This window comes from Myxine glutinosa, chromosome 4 (genome assembly GCF_964187855.1).
Source record: "Myxine glutinosa chromosome 4, kmMyxGlut1.1, whole genome shotgun sequence".
NCBI lineage: Eukaryota > Metazoa > Chordata > Myxini > Myxiniformes > Myxinidae > Myxine > Myxine glutinosa.
The window spans coordinates 77,040,626-77,063,104 of NC_136264.1; the positions used below are offsets into that span (position 1 = coordinate 77,040,626).

At 41.9% G+C, this 22,479-nt stretch overlaps 1 protein-coding gene across 3 annotated transcripts in view; it reads left to right on the forward strand.

Annotated features, from left to right (window-relative positions):
• HSP90B1 (heat shock protein 90 beta family member 1) overlaps positions 1-22,479 on the forward strand; it is a 68,364-nt gene that overhangs the window by 44,795 nt on the left and 1,090 nt on the right. For all 3 annotated transcript variants that reach the window (XM_078776025.1, XM_078776024.1, XM_068112777.2), the window contains exons 10-18: positions 3-140; positions 777-854; positions 4,193-4,258; positions 4,348-4,614; positions 6,605-6,850; positions 8,367-8,503; positions 8,625-8,703; positions 19,642-19,797; positions 21,724-21,819. In XM_078776025.1, coding sequence (XP_078632151.1) covers positions 3-140; positions 777-854; positions 4,193-4,258; positions 4,348-4,614; positions 6,605-6,850; positions 8,367-8,503; positions 8,625-8,703; positions 19,642-19,797; positions 21,724-21,819 — 1,263 coding nt within the window. The remainder of the gene's footprint in view (positions 1-2; positions 141-776; positions 855-4,192; positions 4,259-4,347; positions 4,615-6,604; positions 6,851-8,366; positions 8,504-8,624; positions 8,704-19,641; positions 19,798-21,723; positions 21,820-22,479) is intronic.

Sequence of the window (22,479 nt, forward strand, 5' to 3'; positions counted from 1 at the left end):
AGGAAACTGAAGACCCAATGGCCTGGATACACTTCACAGCAGAGGGTGAGGTGACTTTCAGGTCTATTTTGTTTGTGCCCAAGGCAGCTCCAAGAGGCCTTTTTGATGAATATGGCTCCAAGCTAACCGATTACATAAAGGTGTGTGAAACTTGCATTTTCTTGCTGATTTTCAAACGATGATATATGGATTGCCTAACTTTGTTAGTGGCCAATAATATTTGGTTAACTACATTGATTGCTGTTTTGTGCATTTTATTGCTCATTTCCATCAGTACTTTAATGTTTTGTCTGAGCATTTAAAATGTGTTGACTTACAATACTGATGCCTGGTTTTGCTGCATTGATGCGGCAATAGCCCAAATATGTTCAACACGCTAACATTTGCAGGAGTGACAGCACTTTATTACTTGTGAGCATGATCATTGTCCATTTCTGATCCTCGTTTAAACCTTTTGCATGCTTGATCACTTCAGTGTGAGACTTGTCTCTGAACTTATAGCTCTTATAAATTTAAATAAAGCTCTCTTATAAATTTTAAATTGAGCCAGAAATTTCACCAGAAATTTCATTACAGTGCTGCTGTCACTTGGCAGGTGAATATTTTCTCCCATCTTGAAATTATTTGCACAGCCAAGACGTCACTTCTCTTTGAGTTGATGCATGCTCTCGTGACCGACCACTGGTTCCACGAACTCTTGGCAATGTGTTGTTATTATATGATTATCCTGAACAAAAGGTGCAGGTTGACCTGAGACCAAACTGCTTTTTTTGCAGATGTATGTACGACGTGTCTTCATCACTGATGATTTCCATGATATGATGCCTAAGTACCTGAACTTCGTCAAGGGTGTGGTATGTATACCTCATTTTAAAGCACTATCTAGTCAACACTCTGCACCCTTGTGCTGATAACTCTGTATTTTGCCATTTGACTCCAATGTATTTATTTACCAATTGGCTTTAAATAAATATTGATACAAATGAGACTCGTGGATGAGCGAGAACAGACCGGATCAGTGTGCAACAGAACAAAAGGAACAACAGAAACTGAAGGGTGAAACGCCAACAGTAGGGCCAAGAGATAAAATGGATGGACAAGGACAAAGGATGTGGGTAAGAATGATGGGTATAGGAAGATGCAGAGGGTGTACAGGATCAGGAGCAAAGTCTCAGGAAGGAAAAACTAGAAAGTTTGAAGGTGTACTTGGGAGTGGGGGAGGGTGGTTAACGGGGCTAAAAAAAGAAGATGATTTGGGATGGGGATGGGGGACGATCTGAGATGGTGGTGAACAACTTTATCGAAAACCTGAAGGGAATAATGACTTTGAAGAGGATGTGGAAGTTGGTTCCACAGGTGGGGGGAAAAAGAGGAACTGATGAGCAGAAGTGATCAGTGATTTTTCTGGATTTTGGGAGTTTCATCAGAAGGGGGTTGATGGTGGGCTGTGTCTACACTGCAGAAGCCTGGGGGTGGGGGTGGGTGGGTTACAAAGCACAGAAAGAGCAGAGGGTGTAAAACCAGAAAGGAGGTGGTAGAGATGGATACCACCAATGGGAAAGTAATAGGCCCATAGACTTAGCTTCATTGCCGGAGATTCCAATGATCTGGTTTCCACACGTCAACCTGAGCAACGTTGCTTTATCAGAGACTAAGTTTACCAGAAACTTCTTCACCTTCTCAGGAGCAAAATACAGAGTCCAGAAAGCAAGTGGTTGGGGACACAAGATTTGGAAGCAAACACAGAAATGAGGCATTTGGCCTTATGAGTGGAGTTGGTTGTGATGCCATTTGAAGTGTGGGAAGAGATGGAGGGGGGGGGGGGGGGGACAATACTCCAGAGAGGGACTTGACAAGTTGCCACCATGTTTTGGAGGAGAGACGAGTTTGAAAGTTCAATCTTGAGGTTGGACAGATGTTTGTTTCTCGCTCTCATGGAGCATACAAACTTATTGCAGGTGTTTTGGAATGATCTGAGGTTTCCTTCAGTTGGATATGCCTTCCTGGAAGAGAATGCAAGCTGTTTCAAGCCAACTGCCTCACTCCATAATTTGGTGTACCATGGGCGAGAGGATGGGTGTGGTAAATCAAGAAGAGGTGGGATGAATCTGTGCATAATCGAGGGAAGGTTTCTGTGGAAGAATTCCTAGACTTGAGTTTATATCAGAGGTTGTAGATATGGGAAACCAATCCTGAAGTGCAATGACCGCTTGAAGTCCTCACCAGTTTGACTGAGTGAACTTTCAGACTCGCTGGCAATGTGGCTGTTCTCTGAGTGGCCAGAGATGTCGATCTTCACAAGCACATGATCAAATTAACTAAATGGGGTAGAGGAAGAGCAGAACACATTGGTGGGGAAGTTGGTCATTGGCAAATCCTCCCTTCTGGATTTGGTTTTCTGAGAAATCTGGGTTGGAAAGTTCACAGATTGAGTCAGTCCCATGAAGAAGTCCTTTGCTGATGTGCATGGCTGGTGAGAATGACCAACACCCAGCCAATTTGCATGGTGACAATTTAATCCCCACATATGAGGAAGACAGTTGCGATGAGTGGTTAAAAGTTGGTCCATGTCTGTGAAAGATGTGGATGGAGTTGTCACTGTTTGGAGGAATGTCCACCACAAACGTGATGTTGGAGCTGAGGGGAGGTCGTAGCCAAAGGTGGTACTCCTGTGTTTTTGGATGTGTAAGATCAGTAAAAGGAGAGTGAGAAATGGAGTTATTGATGTACAGTGTGTCTCCACCACCAGCATGGAGTTCAAGTCTATCAAAATGTGCAGGTCTGTCAGGCTTTTTTTGGTCAGCAGGTTTGTCGTTGTGGTTTTGCTTGTCTAACACATGCTGAGCAGGTTTCTTAAAGCGGATTATTGGTTCATGAGTTATCAAGCAAAGTGACCACGATATTCGTCATGGGTGTGTGTCTGTGTGTCTGTCTGTCCGCAGCATAACTACCCGATGGTATCATCCGATCTTAATGAAACTTGGGTGGGAGGTTGATATCGTGATCTAGTTGTGTCCTGCCTAGAGTGGGCGTATTGCGCCCATTGTGGGCGGAGCCATGCCCGAAAAAGATGTCTTTTTAGGGGGTAATCGAGTTCAAGCTACATCTTCTCCGAGGGAGTTGGTGGAATCTGACGGGTTTCGGTATTTGGTTAGGCCAATGGCATGTCTAGCCCCACGGAGCTCGATTTTTCATTTTCGCGTCAAGGTCACAAGGTCACGAAATTTAGAAAAGTCGATTTTTGATGGTTTTATTACATTGTTTGCTTCCTGATAGGGTGAAATGTCGTACATGATCTTATATTATCACATACATCATGAAATACAAGTTTTCCAACAAATTTCAGAATCTTCGACCTTTGTCCTGTGAAGGTCACAAAGGTCAAATTTTCAAAGTTGGTGGAATCGAACCGAATTTTCGGTATTGTGTAGCTAACTAACCTCATAACTGATTATACTGTACATTATTTTCTATCTAATTTCAAGGTCAGTAACCTTCGTTTTGACATTTCCAGGCCAGCACCACACACAATTACGTACAGCTGGCTCTTAAAGGCCGGCGCACGCAGCGCATTGGGGCCCTTTGTAAATAGGCATGTACACCGCATGTCAGGGGCCGACACCTGCCACGTGGGCCCCCGACCCCCCAGTCCGGGCCTGTTTCGGTTATCGTCCGTCTTTTGTCATTGAATACCGCTCGCTCGTGAACCATCGTCGTCTCCTGACTTGTTAGTGTTGTTTTTTAGCTGCGACGAGCAGCTCTATGAGAGGACCGTGTTGTTGTTGTTCTTGTTGTTGGGGTGCCTTTTTGAATAGCGCATGCGCACACACTCGGATGTGCGTTGGTATGAGGTAAGAACATCGCGGAATAAAATCGCGATTTGTTTGAAGAAACAAGAATAAATTTAGCTGAAAGACAAAAAGACGCTAGTGCATGCGTATAATTTAATGACTGGTCGAATTTGGTAGCGCATATTGCAACGGATATCCTCATGATTCTACACGTCGCAGCTGGTGACCACACTGTGGTCATTTTTCTCATTACTCTATCAATAACTTGTGCAAGCACCTGCCTGTGATTCTCTATTTCCTCAATGTTCCTTGCATGCACTAAATTGAAAACTCAATAAATCCAGGGTTGACTTTTTTTATTTTACTTTGGAATGTTGTCTGTTGGCATGTGTTCATAACAGGTGGACTCTGATGACCTGCCCCTCAATGTTTCTCGAGAAACTTTGCAACAGCACAAACTTCTGAAGGTATTTGTGGAAAAATGATCTCGTCCCTTTTCTCATTCGAAGGTTCCCTTTGTGCAAGTCTTATTCTCGCACATGCGTTCTTTTGGCAGGTTATCAAAAAGAAGTTGGTTCGTAAAACACTGGACATGATCAAGAAAATTACAGGTGATGCTTTCAAAAAATTCTGGAAAGAGTTTGGCACAAACATGAAGTTGGGAGTCATCGAAGATCACTCGAATCGCACGCGCCTTGCAAAGCTGCTACGTTTTCAGTCGTCCCTGCATGAGTCAGACCTCACAAGCCTGGAGCAGTATGTTGAAAGGATGAAAGAGAACCAAGAACGCATTTATTTTGTGGCAGGAACAAGTCGCCAAGAGGTAAAGGGTTTTTGTGTTTTATCCCTCCTTCCATTACATAATTGTGGAATGCCACTCGATCAAGTCTGCATTGCATTTCAATAGAATGCTCAGAATAAATTATCCATGTAAATTTTTTTCCACTGTGGGTAGGGTTATGAAAAAAAAATATATATATATATATATATATATTATAATAATAATAATAGTAATAATAATGATAATAAAAAAGGCAGTGTCCATCCATCTGTCTCCTCCATAACTCCAAAACCATGAAACCTAGTGGGCCCAAACTTTGCATGCATACACCTGGACCGTCGACAGATTGCAGGGATGAAAACGGGGTGTTTGGGTGTGTTATAACACCCTTTTTGAAGATGATTAACAACGTGCTCATAAGATTTAAAAAAAAAAAAACCCGATGTGGTGGCTTACCAATATGGCGGCCCTCCATCTTGGTCAGCCCACTGCACCTCGCTGGGTTCTTAAGCCGCCATTTTGTTCCGGCCTACTCAAACGTGCCTTACCTTGGAAACACAATCAATTATCATTACATAATTGAAGCATGTGATCAAGATCTGGATTTAGAATATGAGGATTGGATGCTGTAGACTAAATAATCTCCAAATCTGGAGTGAAATCTGACAAAATTTACCATATCTTGCGATTTTATAACTAAATATATATATGCATTTATTTAAGCGATGCTGTGATTCTCATTCTGGGGTTAGTTTTTATTTATTTATTTAACTTCATAATCATTTTTAACTTCATTGATACTTCCATGGAAATTGCTTGGAGACGTGTTTTTTTGAATGAAACCTTTTTAGTAGTTGGGACTGCTGTTAGTAGTTAGGCAGCTTAGCAATTTTTGGGGGAACGACTTTACAAAAGTACCATTTTTATTTTAGTGGTTCATTGGACCATATGCAATAGAATTAGGACCGGAGGCAAGACATATACAGTGTTTGACTTTTGCGCAAATACGACTCGCACAGCATAATATCGAGCAATACATTTATGCAAATAAATCATCAGCTATTGGAGTTAGACTAAAATCGTAAATACATAAATTGCTGGACAAATGACCTTGAACAACATGTTATCTGTTCTAAAGCTATATTGTCATTACATCCTTGTAGTTGCGTACATGTTAGATATATGAGAGGTGCGTGAGTCACAAGTATAACACATTTGTATAAACACTCGGTATTATATTACTAATTATTATTACATGGAAGCGTAAGATTTATTATGCAGGCATGCATAAGTTTTACAAATAACACTGCATGTAATGAAATAAAAGTTAGCCTCCTTGTTGAAAATATATACATAATTGGTTTTTGTCCTTGGTTTTTGTCCAATAAAAAGGTGAAGAACACTGTATATTTCTTGCCTCCGGTCCTAAATCTATTGTATATGGTCTAATGGACCACCAAAATAAAAATGGCGCTTTTGTCAAGCCGTTCCCCATTTTCGATAAATATGCTGCTAAGCTGCCTGACTAATAGCGAGTGTTAGAGATAACGCTTCTTTATCCCCCAGAATGCAGCTTGCACCATGGTGATTACATTTTGCACAGCAGGAAGTGTTTGTTAAAATGGCAACAAATGGGGCAAAGAGTACTGTACTGCATTCGGCAAAGAAAATAAAGTCAAAAGCTGTGAAGCAATTAGAGCCTATAACCAAATAGAAAATTGCATAAATCGATGTATTGGCACAAATGAGAATTAAGTTGTGATCTTTGATGTCTAAAGATGTTGCATTTGCATTCAAGCTTCAAGCGAGGAGGAACTTTCACCGTTTTGTTATTTTTGTGTTATTGTCAAATGCTAACTCGTACCTCTAGTGTAAATGCACGTGAATTTAACTCGTGCACCCAATTGCTTTGTCGATCAGAAATGATTTCTAAATAAATCCAAACCAAATTGGGTAATGATATAACTACAGTATGCATAATTTTTATTGTTGTGGTTCATTTGAACAATGAGTAATGTTTTTGCTTTTGAAGGTGGAAGCATCTCCATTCGTAGAGCAGCTGCTCAAGAAGGGATATGAAGTTTTGTACTTGACTGAGCCAGTGGATGAGTACTGCATCCAAGCCCTGCCAGAGTTTGATGGGAAGCGCTTTCAAAATGTTGCCAAGGAGGGCTTGCAGTTTGAGGAGGGAGACGATGCCAAAGAAAAGCAGGAAGCCATTGAGAAGAAGTTTGGGCCACTGCTTTCTTGGCTCAAGGACGACGGCCTGGAAGATAAGGTATGGGGACACGGTTTGCAAATGTCTGTTGATGAGTTTGAGTTTTGTTTGATGCTATTTAAATTTGGCACTTGTGAATACAGATTTTTATTCATTTATTTCCAAGATTTAAGAATAGCTGTCTATTTGTGATGTCTGGCTTTCAAATTTGTCTTTATATATTCCCCTCCGTCAGTCCCTCTACTCTGCAATTGTAGTGATACTTGTGTTCTGAGGAAGATGTAATGGATTACATTAACTTCCTGGTCTCGATGAAAGCTTGTTTTCATTTTGATTTAATGACCGACATGATGTTCTTGCATTATTTGCTGTGTTGCTGTTTTATTTATTTATTTATTTATTTGTATTCAAGATCGAGGCTCGTGAAAGATCTAACATTAATCACACAGAAAGACAAACCGACACATAAAACATATAACATGGGGAGCGGTAGACAAGATGGGGCGAGAGGGGGAGGAATGCAAACACAACATCTGAGAGCAGGGACATCGAGAGATCTGTGGGAGGGAGAGGGCTTTGGGGGGGGGGAGGCATGGGAAGGGGGGGGGGGGGTGGGAGAGGTATAAAACATATGGACACTGCCGGGACTTCCAGGAAAGAAGTTGGAATTTCAAGCAAGGTGGATCTGGGGTGAATTAGTGGGGGAAGAAAAGATCAAGGTTTTTGATGGGGAAAGAAAAGAGATGGTGGTGAACAGCTGTTTTAAAGACCTGGAGGGAGGAGTGGGATTGAAGGGAGTGTGGGAGTTTGTTCCAGAGGCAGGAGAAAAGAGGAATGAAAGAGTGAAGGTGAGCAGAGAGCCGAGATTTCGGCAGTTTAACCATCAGAGGGTTGCTGGCAGATCTTGTGCGACCTGTAGGAATATTTGGGGGACAAAGCACAGAGAGCTGGGGGAGCAAGGCCGGAGAGGAGTCGGTAGAAGACAGAAAGACCACCTACCTGTCTGCGGTGAGTGAGTGAAAGGCCCTCGGAGTTAGCTTCATCGCGGGAGATTCCATTGATTCTGAAAGCTTTGGCTTCAACAGCGTGAAGCCGAGCTAGGTGTGAGGCAGGAGCACCGGCCCATAGGGGAGAACAGTATTCAACTATTATATTTATTTATTTTCTCCAGCATATTTATTTATTTTGTCCTGCTGTAATATTCCTTAAGTAATTATTAGGCAAGTAGGATAGCCAATTTGAATTTTAAACGTCTATCACAACCGATGTTCAAGACAAGGTTGGCATAGACACCAGTGTTCCAAACACAACATGCTGTCGTCAGAGAAACCTGCAGTTTGTAACAGTAGAATGTATTGTTCACCTTATCTTTCCCATTGCTATGTATGGCTTTTGAATACTTAAGCCGAACATGCCGTTCATTGTGCAGTATTGTGAATTTCTGTGAGTTGACTGTTTGGGGTCTGTGCCATCAGACTGAGTCGTACAACGACACCCTGGACATCACCAAATGTGACTCCATCTGTAGGGTTCCCGAGCTTTTGTAAGTTTGCCACGTTTTCTTGTCTCCACTCAGATTGACAAAGCAGCGATATCCCAGCGACTCCTTGACTCACCATGTGCACTCGTAGCAAGTCAGTATGGTTGGTCTGGCAATATGGAGCGCATCATGAAGGCACAGGCCTATCAGACGGGCCGAGACCCTGCTGCCACGTAAGATGTTGCTGTACAGCGATTCCTTGATTCTTAAACGTCTCATTTCATGGATGGTTCCCTTCTAACCATTAGTACATTTTGCTTTGCCTTTTTTCAATACTCTTTCTCATCTGTTAAGGTTCTATGCCAACCAGAAAAAGACACTGGAAATCAATCCTCAACACCCACTGATTAAGAAGCTTCTTGGCCTTGTAAAGGTAAGGGATGTTTTTGACACTGTCAATTTTTATTTATTTATCTATGCATTATATAAATTGAGCAATTAATCATGTCTGAATTCATGACAATTTATTATTGCTATTCTGTACAATAATACCTTGCTTAGCACTACCCCATAGCATGCTAATTTGTCATAGAGCCCTTTTTCCTGGAGAAAAAAAAATTTACTGAAAATAAAATAAATGAAAAAAACCCATAACACACAGTGCTCACGAGTAAATGCACACATGCTTAGCCAATCAGGTGGAAGTGGGTCACGGGTTTGACTTGGCTATGTCGACCATTCAAACAATTCTCAATTTTAATATGAAATAGGCAAAGTCTAGAAACGAACGAAACCCTTTAGAATTGCCCTTTAGAATTAAACAGTGGGTTAGAAAGGTTCTTCTTTATTTTTGAAGGATGGACATAGCCAAATACTGTAGGCTCGAGGGGGGAGTTCGTGTTCATTGCAAATGTACGAAGTCACCCATGATTTTATTGTTGTACATATCAAGGGCTTTCAAAAAAGTTTGGGTGACAGGCCCACATCTGTATACGTTTTGCTACAGACCCCCCACGAAGATTTTCGCTTACCCCCTCCCACCCCCCATGAAGAAAACATGAGAAAATCTTATTTTCTCAATAACTCGGCCAATACACATCCAAACTTTACAAACAAGGTATCTATACCCATGCTTTCAGGGTCAAGGATTATGATAAGGTTGGTTTTGTTATGATTGGAGTCATTATGATGTCATAAATATGCAAGTTAGATCCAAAATCGGCCTTAAAATGGGTAATTTACTCGAAGAATAAATATATGATTAACATAGCCTCTTAAAAGTACTACTGTGTTCAAAAAGTATCCGACCTTTATTTTTCGTGCGTAAAAAAAAAAGAAGCTAGGGAGGCGTTGATTGGTGCACGTATGTAGGCGATCCTAATGCACACGCGTGAATTTTTTCCCACCTGCAGAAGCTGTCATTCGACGGCAGACCGCCGATGAGTGAGGACATGTAAGTGAGTGCCGTCGGATTTTCGTTTTTGACAAAATGACGGAAAAACTTGAACAACGCCACTGCATCAAATTTTGTGTAAAGCTTGGTGATTCCCAAGTGGAAACGATCCGCAAGATTCAACACCGTTCATTCCATTATGAAGGAGGATTTGGGCTTCAGGAGAATCTCAGCGAAGTTCGTACCAAAGCTGCTAACGATTGAGCAGAAGCAACTCCGTTTGGAGAATCGCACAGGACATGCTGGAGACTGTGAACAGCGATCCCAGCTTCCTCAACACAGTGATCACTGGCGATGAGTCCTGGGTTTATGGGTACGACCCAGAAACCAGGTTGCAGTTATCACAATGGAAGCATCAAACATCCCCGAGGCCAAAAAACACAAAATTTGATGCAGTAGCGTTGTTCAAGTTTTCCGTCATTTTGTCAAAAACGAAAATCCGACGGCGCTCACTTACATGTCCTCACTCATCGGCGGTCTGCCGTCGAATGACAGCTTCTGCAGGTGGGAAAAAATTCACGCGTGCGCATTAGGATCACCTACATACGTGCACCAATCAACGCCTCCCTAGCTTTTTTTTTTTACGCACGAAAAATAAAGGTCGGATACTTTTTGAACACACTACGTAGTCATTGAAGATGCATACATTGATTGGAATGTTTAAAACTTATCTCGGGTGACTGCTAGCATCATAATTTGGGTTATGAATGAGTATACATACCATCTTTTGATATTAAAATTAATTGAAAACAAAACTGAAAAACTTGTTTTCCGTTATGACTCGATCCACTTGCACCACAGCTCAATGTACAATGAATCCACACCTATGTTTTCATGGACAAGGATCATGATTAGTCCATTGTACACCGCTCCTTTCCTATGCCATCTCCAGGCATTGCAAATCGTCATTGCTGGGCACCGAAGGGGGCTCGGCAGTGACGCACGCTGAAAGGAGTACTCAGTTTTCACTCTGGTTGTTTGTTTTCTTTCTTATTTTCTTTCTTGTTTTCTTTCTTTCTTTCTTGTTTGTCTGGGCGATATCTCAGCCATCCTTTGAGCTAGGAAGCTGAAATTTCGGCACAATAGTGAGCACGTCCTTTGTCAAAAACAGTATTTTTTGTTTTTTGATTAATTAATTAATTGCGGTTAGTTAAGTACTGTACTTATTTTAATTAATTACATTTCCTTTCTGTTCTGACCATTAACTCGGGCACATTTTGAGTTAGGAAGATGATATTTGGACATGCCAATGACAAAGTGATTTGGCTGTAAAAGATATTTTAGATTTATTGATTAATCAATTAATAGATTAATTTATTTAAGTATTCGATTAATGACAAAAAAAATTTTTTTTTTAAGTTATAGATTCTGATGAAATGGTGGTGGTTTACGTGTTCTATTAGCGAATTGATTAATTATTTCATTTTTTTATGATTATTATTTATTTATTTTCATTATTAATTATTTCTTTATTTTATTTCTCATCTGGGCAATATCTCAGGCACCTTTTGAGCTAGGGAGCTGATATTTGGACATGACAATGACCAAGTGATTTGGCTGTGAAGGGTATTTTTGATTTATTGATTAATTAATTAATCGATTAATTTTTTAATTATTCGATGAATGGCTTAATTTTTTTTTTAAGTTACAGATTCGGATGAAATGGTGGTGGTTTGTGTATTCTATTAGCCAATTGATTAACTATTTAATTTTATAATCAATTAATTGATGAGTTATTTAATTATTAGCGATTAATTAAGTACTTATATATTTCCTTTCTCTTCTGGGCATTATCTCTGACACCTTTTGAGCTAGGAAGCTGATATTTGGACATGCCAATGACCACGTGATTTGGCTGCAAAGGCTATTTTTGATTTATTGATTAATATCCAATGCAATCTCTATGAGCTGCACTGCGGTATTGCCGGGCGCCAGTGGCGCCCCGGCAATGCCGCGCTGTCGGATATTTAATTATTTGGCATGGGGGCTGTGTACTTTGAATGTATCTGTCCCTGTTTTAATTTTGATAGGGTAAGAAACTATCAATAATACGTTAATTATGCTAATTAAAGCCATCATGGAAGAATCTCATTTTATTGTTAAAATGTTAAGGTAACAAAACAACATTGATATTAAACATGTAAATGAAAAGTTATTTACATCATAATTATAGCAAAGACACAAAGTACAGGCTCTTGATCGGCTGTGCACTCACTGTACCCATTGCAGCGTAGATGTCAGCATCATAACAGAGTCTTTTTTCTGGGTCATCAGATTTGTAGAGTTCATCATTGCCCTTGAACGAACTTGGAAGGTCAGGTCGTTTCACACGTGCTTAAAACTCTTGAAGAATCTGGCAAGGGAGCGTTTCCTTAAAAGCCTGCGGGCCATGTTCGACCAATGTATCAGACCGTTTGGGCTTGAATCTCTGGGAACTAGGTTTGTCCTGGAAAAGAACACAGACTGTCTCATGCTCAGACACACTAGCACCTTCATGATCCCAGTTGTCGAAGCCCGATGTGAATTCTCCAGGATCAAAATGAGCTGGTAGCGCAACGTCCTGTTTATTCTGCTGTGCAGTGTAGGTTGCAATGTCATACTGGTATCGTCACAGTTCTGCATAGCTTAGTGCAAGCCCTTGGCGATTCAAGATAATGGTGAGGATTTTCCCTCCATGCCAAAGACTGTGAGCTGATTCAGCATTCATTATATGCATTGGTGTTCTCTTTCTGCCACAATGATGTACATAGTACATCATCTGAAACAGAGCTTGGATCTTCCTGCAGGCAAACATCAGCAGTCTGTTCACAATCACTGTTATTCCAACCCTCACAATTCTTTGTTTCATCTGCATCATCTAACTCATCATCTACATCTTCTGCTGTAGGATCTGTCTCCGTCATTACAGCTTCAGCTGCCTTGGGGTATGTCCCTGGATTAAAATTGTATAAATATCCTAAAAACCTAAGTACCGGTTCTGGTATTCTCATACTGGAGCATGCATGTTTGCGATCTTGAGCATCACCGAATCTATCATCTAAGTCAAAATCATGACTATCTAGACTTTGCCTTCGCACACTGGCACAATGGCACATACCTGTATAGGATCAATGGAGCGAATACACTCTGCCAAAACATCTGCTCTATTACATGGCATACTATAAACCATCAAAGACGTCCGCACCTTGTCAGGATATGTGAAATCAATGCTACTACCAAAGTGTCTCAAAAAAAAAAATCTTCACATCTCTATTTCGAAATTGATGCTCGTCATCAACAAGTCTACTCAATCAGTCTCTGATTGCACTGAGTTCATAACCATTGCCACTTTTCAGTCCCTCTTCTAACTCAGACACGATATCGCCCCATGCACGCTGCTTAGAGTTCAGCTCCGGTGGTTCGCCAGTTGAACGTGAAGCATGCTTGAACTTTTGGAGGTATAATGTCATGCAAGGTTTGTGATAATACAAATCGGCTCCAAAAACTGCATGCTCATCCTGGTGGTCACAAATTAGACTGAAAATGTCATCCTGGAAGAAATTTGCTGCTTCTAAAAGTGAAGTAGCACGGTTCGACTCGGATATACGATATTTTGTGAAGTCCTGTTTGTGTGACTTCTTGTCACAAATGATGCAGTTCATCAAGTAGTTAACACTTCGCGCATCTGCAGGATTTGGAGGTGAACGTACAGCACAGTGAGAACGAGTCGCAACCCCATGTGGACTGCCAGTTTCTTCTGAGGATAGCGGTGTTTTCTGCGATTTCCCTCCTTTCTGGATGCGTCTGAGCAGATTTGCATTGGTGTACTTCTTGTAGCACTCGTTTGAAACGTCATAGAAGAAGTCACTCTCGGCTGGCATCAGTTTTATGCCTTTTGTTAGTCATTTCATGTGTCACTAGCTTCCCGTATTCGTTTACACCCATTGGGTGTGCTGATCAGTTTCTCCTGCGTTGGCTCTTGACAAATCGCACACTTTGTCTGGTCAAAATCACCAGCTCCGGACCCTGAAAGCCGTACAGATTCCATTGCTGATTGTTGATTAGGACTCGTCTTCAGAATTTATCTGAAAAGATAAGAAAAAAAGCGGATTACAATGGCTTGATTCGTTAACGATAGTTATTTAAATGTACCAATTACAAAAAAAACAAAAAACACCAATTTCGTGATGGACACCCAAACTAATAACTGACATAGGTTTTTATATATTAAAAAAAAAAAAACTTTGCTTTTTTACCCATTCAAAATTAAAATAGACTAATCATGATCCTTGTCCATGAAAACATAGGTGTGGATTCATTGTCCATTGAGCTGTGGTGCAAGTGGATCGAGTCATAAGGGAAAACAAGATTTTTCAATTTTGTTTTCAATTAATTTGAATATCAAAAGATGGTATGTATACTCATTCATAACCCAAATTATGATGCTAGCAGTCACCCTAGATACGTTTTAAACATTCCAATCAATGTATGCATGTTCAATGACTACTTTTCAGAGGCTATGTTAATCATATATTTATTCTTCGAGTAAATGACCCATTTTAAGGCAGATTTTGGATCTAATTTGCATATTTATGACATCATAATGACTCCAATCATAACAAAACCAGCCTTATCATAATCCTTGACCCTGAAAGCATGGGTATAGATACCTTGTTTAAGTTTGGATGTGTATTGGCCGAGTTATTGAGAAAATAAGATTTTCTCATGTATACTTTTTGGGGGGTGAGCGAAAATCTTCGTGCGGGGTCTGTAGCAAAACGTATACAGATTTGGGCCTGTCACCCAAACTTTTTTGAAAGGCCTTGATATGTACAACAATAAAATCATGGGTAACTTTGTACATTTGCAATGGACACGAACTCCCCCCTAGAGCCATTAGTAAAATATTGAAGTGGCTTCACCACTTAAAAATAAAATCACAGGCTGGTGGAATGTCAAAAATGGAAAATGCAAAGCATTTCAGTGTAGTATAAATCAAAATCCAACACACTAACTCGCTGTTCTCTTGGGTCCAGTCTTTCCAAAGGTATAAGTTGCACTGTCAATTTGCATTCTGGTGGTCCAAACGGGTCTACTGGGATTCCTTGATTCTGTATTTATCAAGCATTCTGAAATGTCTGCTGCTCTTCTTCTGCTCCAATCGGCTCTTCTGATCATGTGCTTGTTAAAGTGGACATCTCTCTGACCATTCTCAGAGAGCCTCCTCAGCGTCGACGAGTCTGGCCTTTCACTCAGGCCAACTGGCACGGTCTTCAAGCAGCCATCAATCATCTGGACTGGTCTCCCATCTCTACTGCCTCTGACATAAATTCTTCCTGGGAATTCTTCCAAAGCAAACTGCTCTCTCTCATGCACAAATTTATCCCATCTCGTCTTCTGTTGTCATACCCTTCCTCCCGGAATCTTGTGGTGAGGCTATTGCCCAGAAACAACTTGCTTTCGTCTCCTGGAAAGCAAATCCAACGGAAGGAAATCTCATTTCCTTTCACAAAGCCCGAAACAAGTGTGTGTCCACCCTCAGGAGAGCCAGGAAACAATATCTCTCCGTTCTCAGGACCGAACTCTCTTATCTGTCTCCCTCTTCCAAATCCTGGTGGCGTCTGGTCAAATCTGTTTCTGGTGTTTGTTCCCCCTCCATCCCCTCCCTCACCTCAAATGGCCACACGGCTGACTCCGCACGTGAAAAAGCTGAATGCCTCAACTCTGTGTTTGCCTCTAAATCTTGTGTCCCAAACCCATCCCTCTCTGTACACACCGTACCCAGTCGTACCCAGCTGCTCCTGGACTCTGTGTCCTTTCCTCCTGACAAGGTGGAAAAGTTTCTGTCAACCCTCGACTCGGATTCTGCAACTGGACCTGACGGCATCAGCCCACAGGTCCTAAAATCCTGTTCTTCCGCTCTTTCACTCCCTCTCTCTGTTCTCTTCACCCTCTCTTTTGCTCAAGGTCATCTTCCATCTGCTTGGAAATCTGCCAACATCACCGCTTTGCACAAAAAAGGTGCAAAAACAGATCCCAGCAACTACAGACCAATCGGCCTTCTCCCAATTATCAGCAAAGTCATGGAATCCATCATTGCTTCAGATATGAAATCTTTCCTCTTCTCCATTGGCTTGATCTCTGATCATCAATTTGGTTTCAGACCTGGACACTCTACTCTGGACATGCTGCTTCTGCTTTCTCAACAATGGATGGAGGTCCTCAATGCCAAACAGGAAATTAGAGCAGTCTCCCTTGACATATCACGTGCCTTCGATACGGTCTGGCACCCCGCTCTGCTCACCAAACTCTCCTCTTTTGGTATCCATGGAAATCTCCACGCATGGCTGGCGGGCTTCCTCTCTAGTCGTAGTCAACGTGTGGCCCTGAATGGGTTTCTCTCATCTCCTCTTCCTGTTCAGGCTGGAGTTCCACAAGGCAGTGTTCTGGGCCCTGTGCTTTTTCTGGTCTTCATCAATGATCTCTCTGACTCTCTTGAAAATCCTCTTTATCTCTTTGCTGATGACTCTACTCTCTGTCGCTCCATTCTTCATCCCTCAGATCGGCAGTCTGCAGCCTCCTCACTCTCTGCAGACCTGGACAAAATCACAGACTGGGCAAACAAGTGGAACATGTCTTTCAATCCTGACAAATCTCACACTCTTACGATGTCTCTCCGAAAAGACCGACTGGACAACCCTCCCATCCACTTTCTGAATAATCCTCTCCAAGAAGTTCTGTCACTCAAGCTTTTGGGTCTCACTATCTGCCATGATCTTTCCTGGGAAAACCACATTTCAAATCTGGCCTCCAAAGCCAGTCGCCGACTGGGCATCCTCCGTCGTGCGAAGTCCTTCCTTGGCACACCTGAGCTCCTCACCACATACAAGGCTTTCATCCGCAGCTCAATGGAGTACTGCTCTCCCCTCTGGGCTGGTGCTCCTGCCTCACACCTAGCTCGTCTTCACGCTGTTGAAACCAAAGCATTCAGAATCATTGGAATCTCCCGCAAGGAAGCTAATGCCAAGGGCTTCTCACTCACTCACCGCAGGGAGGTTGGTGGTCTTTCCGTCTTCTACCGACTCCTCTCTGGCCTTGCCCCCCCAGCTCTCTCTGGGCTCTGTCCCGCAAATATTCCTACAGGTCGCACAAGATCTGTCTGCAACCCTCTTATGGTCCAAAATCAAGACTCTCTGCTCACCTTCACTCCTGCATTCCTCCTTTCTCCCGCCTCTGGAACAAACTCCCTTACTCTCTTCAATCCCACTCCACCCTCCAGGTCTTTAAAACAGCTGTTCACCACCATCTCTTATCTTCCCCCATCCAAAACCTTGATCTTTTCTACCCCTGCTAATTTCACCCCAATTCCACTTTTTTGAAATACCAACTTCTGTCCTGGAAGTCCTTGGTGTCCTTGTGTTTTATACTTCTCCCTCCCCGCCCCCCTTCCCACGCCTCCTCCCCCCAAGCCCTCTCCCTTCCACACATCTCCCTGCTCTCAAATGTTGTGTTTGTGTGCTTCCCCTTCTCTCCCCATCTTGTTTTCCGCTCCCTCTTTTTATATATTTTGTTTGTCTGGTGGATTTGTTTGTGAAGTAAATGTTAGCTCTTTCACGAGCCTCGATTCAGTATACCAAAAAAAAAAAAAATTCAGCAGCTGTGCTGAGTCTGTGGGATGACTTTATGCTAGAAAACATGAAAACTACTTCCTGGCCAAGTAACCTATAGTTTGGGGGCTAATGTTGTCTTATTAACCACCCGTGTGTGCGAAACGAAAAGCGGGTTAAGCAATTGGTTCACTTTGTCTGTCTGGCTGGTCGTCAACAAATGTCAGTTTATGATCGACGAACAAATCGATTTCCATTGAATGTTATATTTTGAACATGAATCAGAAAGGAACCTGTAGTTTATCAGTACTTTGGCTCTGAATTTGTCCCAATCTCACATGTGCAGAGAAGAGTTGGATCATCTTTCACTCTGTCTGCCTGTTTGCCAGTCAAACAAAATTGAAGATCATCCCAAACAGGAAACGTATAATTTTTGAAAACAAAATAAAGGACAACAACAGGCATGAAGTAATGGAACGTGTCAGATAATGTGGTGTAAAAGTCTCTGCATCACCGGTGGTAAACCTCAAAGAAAATTCTACATCCTTTAATCTATTATTTCAATTGCATTATATACTTGAACACTGAAACAGACTTGACACTTTCAAAACCCTTCTGTTTAGCAGTCTTTGCACAAAATATTACGGTATTTTACGTCATCTGGACCAATCAAATTTGGCACTTGTAGACCCCGTCCATGTCCTTTTTAAAATTATATTTATTTATTTCTCTCTCGACTGCGTGGGGTAATGTGTTCTATGAATTCACTAGTTTCATTGGCTTTTGATTATTTCTGGTCATAACATCTTGGAGAGCCTTTTGTTTATATGTGGAGGGGATGTTCAAAACTTTTGTCAGTTCGTATTTGCTGCAAATTTTTTTTGAGTATGTCCACAAAGTACTCCCACATTATTTCTTGGATCAACCTTATTTGGATGGATCAATATTGTCATGCCTCACCTTGTTTGGATATTAATAGGTAGTATCGATGCTTGCCATTATTCTTGGTTTTTTTTTTTTTTTGAGGGAAGTGTGCGTTCGTTCCTTCCACCGGCCGTAAGTATTTTGTGCTATTTTGCTTTCTAGTCTTAATTTTTCGATAGATTAGTAATACTCGCTCCTCTTGGAGCAAAATATGGTGTGTCTGAATCACTTGCATGATGCCTGTTCTCTCCCCATATTTTAAAAGTGAAATGCTATTTTGGGTGGTGATGAATACTGTTACGTGCTCCTCCCCGACCCCCTGGTCGCAGTGTACCTCCGAGCCCCGAGAGGAGTCACGGCAGAAAAATGTGTTATTCTGTCAAGAATCAATGGTGAAACCACACCAATTGTTACTAACAAACAAATATTGTATTAAAAATCACACAATAATAACAGTACAACAATGATAGCAATCAAAAGTACAATCAACATATATCTTATGATGGTACCATCAGCTAATATCAGGTAACTCACTGTGCTCCAAGTGAGTGAAAAAAGAACATTCCCCAATGTTACTATATTCCCGTCTTCGAGCTCAAGTTGATCCCCTCCAGCGATCGTCAGAAAGATGTCAAATCCAAACCCGAATCCCGCTCAGATGACAGGCCCAGTCACGCCGCCAAAACTGCACAAAGGCGTATGCGGCCAAAGCGACAGAAAAGGGTCACGCGGCCAACAGCTGCGAAAAGGCGCACTCAATGCGACTGGGAAATTCACCCCCTCGGGTATGAATGTTTTACCGCTCCAAATCGGCGAACTTCAGGTTTGTCTTCAAAATTTGCGTTGCACTCACACATCCCAGATAGACGTCTGAATGGTGAAAACGGCTGACGCGTAGCAAAGACCTTTCGTGATGAGCAAAGCGTGCGAGTCAAAATGGCCGACGGCTCGTACTTGAGACGTAATGACACGATGATTCCTCGGAATCCAACGCCAAACCTGACACGCAGGTTGATCAGTCACAGTGATAACAACCCTATCGCAGGAATCCCTTTCCAGGAAACCCAAAGTTCACTCGTGACTTTTGCTCGACAACGTTCGCTCAGGACGAAGAAACGACTCGCTTCTTCTCCGACTTCACTCGCTCCGCCTCTTTTCTCTCCTCGTCTTCTTCCGGTTTTTCGTCTGGTTCCCGATCTGGTTTCCTGTTTCTTTTAACATTAACTTTTAACTTTTGAAACTAGAAATATCTATTCCCTTTAAATGACAACAATAATAATACATGGAATCGGAAATATTTACAGTGGATGCAAACCATCACAACGGAAGTGACGAATCCATAACAATACTAAGGTAGATATTGGTCAAAGCAGTGGCAGCACACCCTTTTTTTTTTTTGCTTGCACAGGCCGATCCAAAGGACAATACTGCGAAGGACCTAGCTGTGCTGCTGTTTGAGACCGCAACACTGCGATCTGGGTTTGCGCTCCAGGACACACGATCCTATGCCGACAGCATTGAGCGCATGCTGCGTCTAAGCCTGAACATCGATCCCAATGCCAAGGTGAGTTCATTTAGTTGCTTTCTTGTGACAAACGGTTTGACCTTTATTTTTCTGGATAAAGTCGGGGATCGTTGACGAGCAAGTTTACAAAGGGTAACAAAGCAACGTAGCAACAGGTGCATCACATTTGGATACAACAAGCAAGGGCGTGAGCTAAGAGAGGAGAGGAGAAATGAGCAGAGTGGTGATGGAAACGGGGTTAATAGTGGTTGATCATGTGTAAGGATTGAAGACGTGAGATGTGGTGCTCAAAGCTCTGTAGGGAACGGTGCAATTGAACTCTTTCTGGAAGCCAATTCTGCAAATGGGAGAAAAGTATTGGTGGGCAGAAAGACCTGAATTTTGGGAGTTGACCTCGAAGCGGGTTACTGGAGGGACAGAGAACAGAGGGCACTTAGACCTGAGTGGGGGCGGTTTGAAAAAAAAATACGACGAGGGCAGACACCTGCGTTGATCGAAACAGACCTTCAACTCTGGCCTCATTATGAGCAGGTAATGTTGAGAGCTTTAAATTCCACAGAATCTTGGAGAGACTTGAGGCTGGGCGTTCAGCCAGTGTAGGAAAGTGGCCTCCCATTGAGCTATGAACAAAAGCTTTTTGGCATTCATGAGTCTCATTGAATTTGCGAAGATCAAACGAGATTGAGTATCTCCTAAGAAGTTTGCTTTATATCCTGGGAATATGTGAAAATGACCAGAAAGTATAACAATGCTGGTTCAGTATCACAGGGAGATGTCACCGAAAGTTAATCCTTTGTCGGAGAAACGGTCTGGATAGGAGCGTAGTTTAGAACCTTTTTTGTCAAAGAAAAACAACAAAAACTCGTGTAATATCGATACCAAATGGGACTTTAAGTTTGGAAAACAGAGTGAGTCCTTCTCTAAGACATGCTGATGGAAAAGAAAATGTTTGCCACAGTTTCCTTCTGCTTAGCAAACTTTCTTTACGATATGTGAAGTGATGTGCTTTCCACTTCCTGTTTCCGTCTCATGCTGTGTGACAGTACCGTGAAGTGGTTGATTTAAAATGAAGTGTGGCACTAGGTCATTTCTACCACACTTTTCCATGAAAATTCTAAACTATCCTTTTCGGCACCAAAATTAATGGGACACTCACTACTTCTGTGGATGAAACAAGTTTCCCCAACAGTGAGCGTATTGTGGCGTTGATGAAATATCTTGTAGAAAGCCATGGGTACAGCCTCCTCCCCCTCCTTTATATAAAGTTTGGTTGCTACTCACCCTTCCTCTTTATTAGAATATCCTGGTTGTCCCTACCCCATTCTAAAATTTCTGGGTGCACCTGCCCACCCTTTATAAAAATTATGGTTGCGCTCTCCCCCCTTATAATCAGCATCATGGTACAAAGGACTTCAATGTCACCCCTCCCCCACCCTCAGAGGTTAATGGGGAAATTTTAAGCTCTCATTAGATTTGACCTAGACTACCATGCAAGCATTACATTGCTTTTGTCTGGGTCATTTGATCCCCCACCCTCAGGGGGTAAAGGCGATCAGAATTCATTCTGTGCCCATGACTGGCTCCCAGGTCACCCCCAGCTGGTATACAAAATTTGGTAGAGATTGGCCATGCCGTTTTTTATTCCATGAGGTTCATATACGTACAGATGGCGAAGACACATCCTGTATACACCATAACTAATATCTGATACAAAACCATTTCCAGGTTATATAATTAATTAATTATATTTATATAATTAATTAGATTCTCATCAAACAGCTGTCTTATTTCATTATGAATGTTATTTCTACTAAAGAGCTTATAAAAGGCGCTGTAAATTTAATTTAAGTAATAAATGTAATTCGTAAGGCTTTGAGTGTGCAGCTTAAGTTGAACTACAGATGGAGAAACTTTGTAAAATCTCATGCTTTTACCATACAATTATTTCTAAACTTGCTCTGGCAGGTGGAAGATGATGTCGAGGATTCTCCTGTAGGCGAGGATGAAGGTGAGGAGGTGAATGCTGAAGATGAAAGTGACGAGAGCCAAAAGGAAACCGAGGTGAGTTCACACCTGACGATAAGCATCTTTAACATGAATATCTTCACTGCTGTAAAGCATGTAAAGCAACGTTGATAAGCAATTACAACGCTGTAACAACCATGCTGGCACAAATATCCCCAAAAAATCGACTTACACATTTGTATCCCCATTTACAGGCAATTGCTCTTTCCATCAGGCAATTGCTCTTTCCAAATTCACGACGGTGCATTTATAGGACTCGACACTGTTATATGTACTCTATGGCACTTGTGTGGCCCACACCAGCACATTATGTTAACATTTCTGCAGAATGCAGAAATCATAAATTTCCAGTCAGGGCGAAGCCTGTGTGACTGTTTTGGTGTTGGTTATTCAACAATATACGGTGTGAAGAAGCAGCGTGAAAAACTGAAGTTCTTGCTGAGAGTAATTCAAATAAGGGCATCGCCAAGCAAAGTTGCTCCCATACGGAAGCAGGTCTTTCCAGTCTCTATAAATCCGGTAACTTCTCAGCCCCAAGGGTGCCTGATTTTCGACGTTGCACTACATTACATACATGCATATGCGGCACGAGTTGGTTATGAAGATTTGATTGGCTACCTCAAGCTGTATAAACACATTATTTTTGAATGGATTACATGCATATCACATCCTTTTGCATTTTGTTCCCTCCCCCCT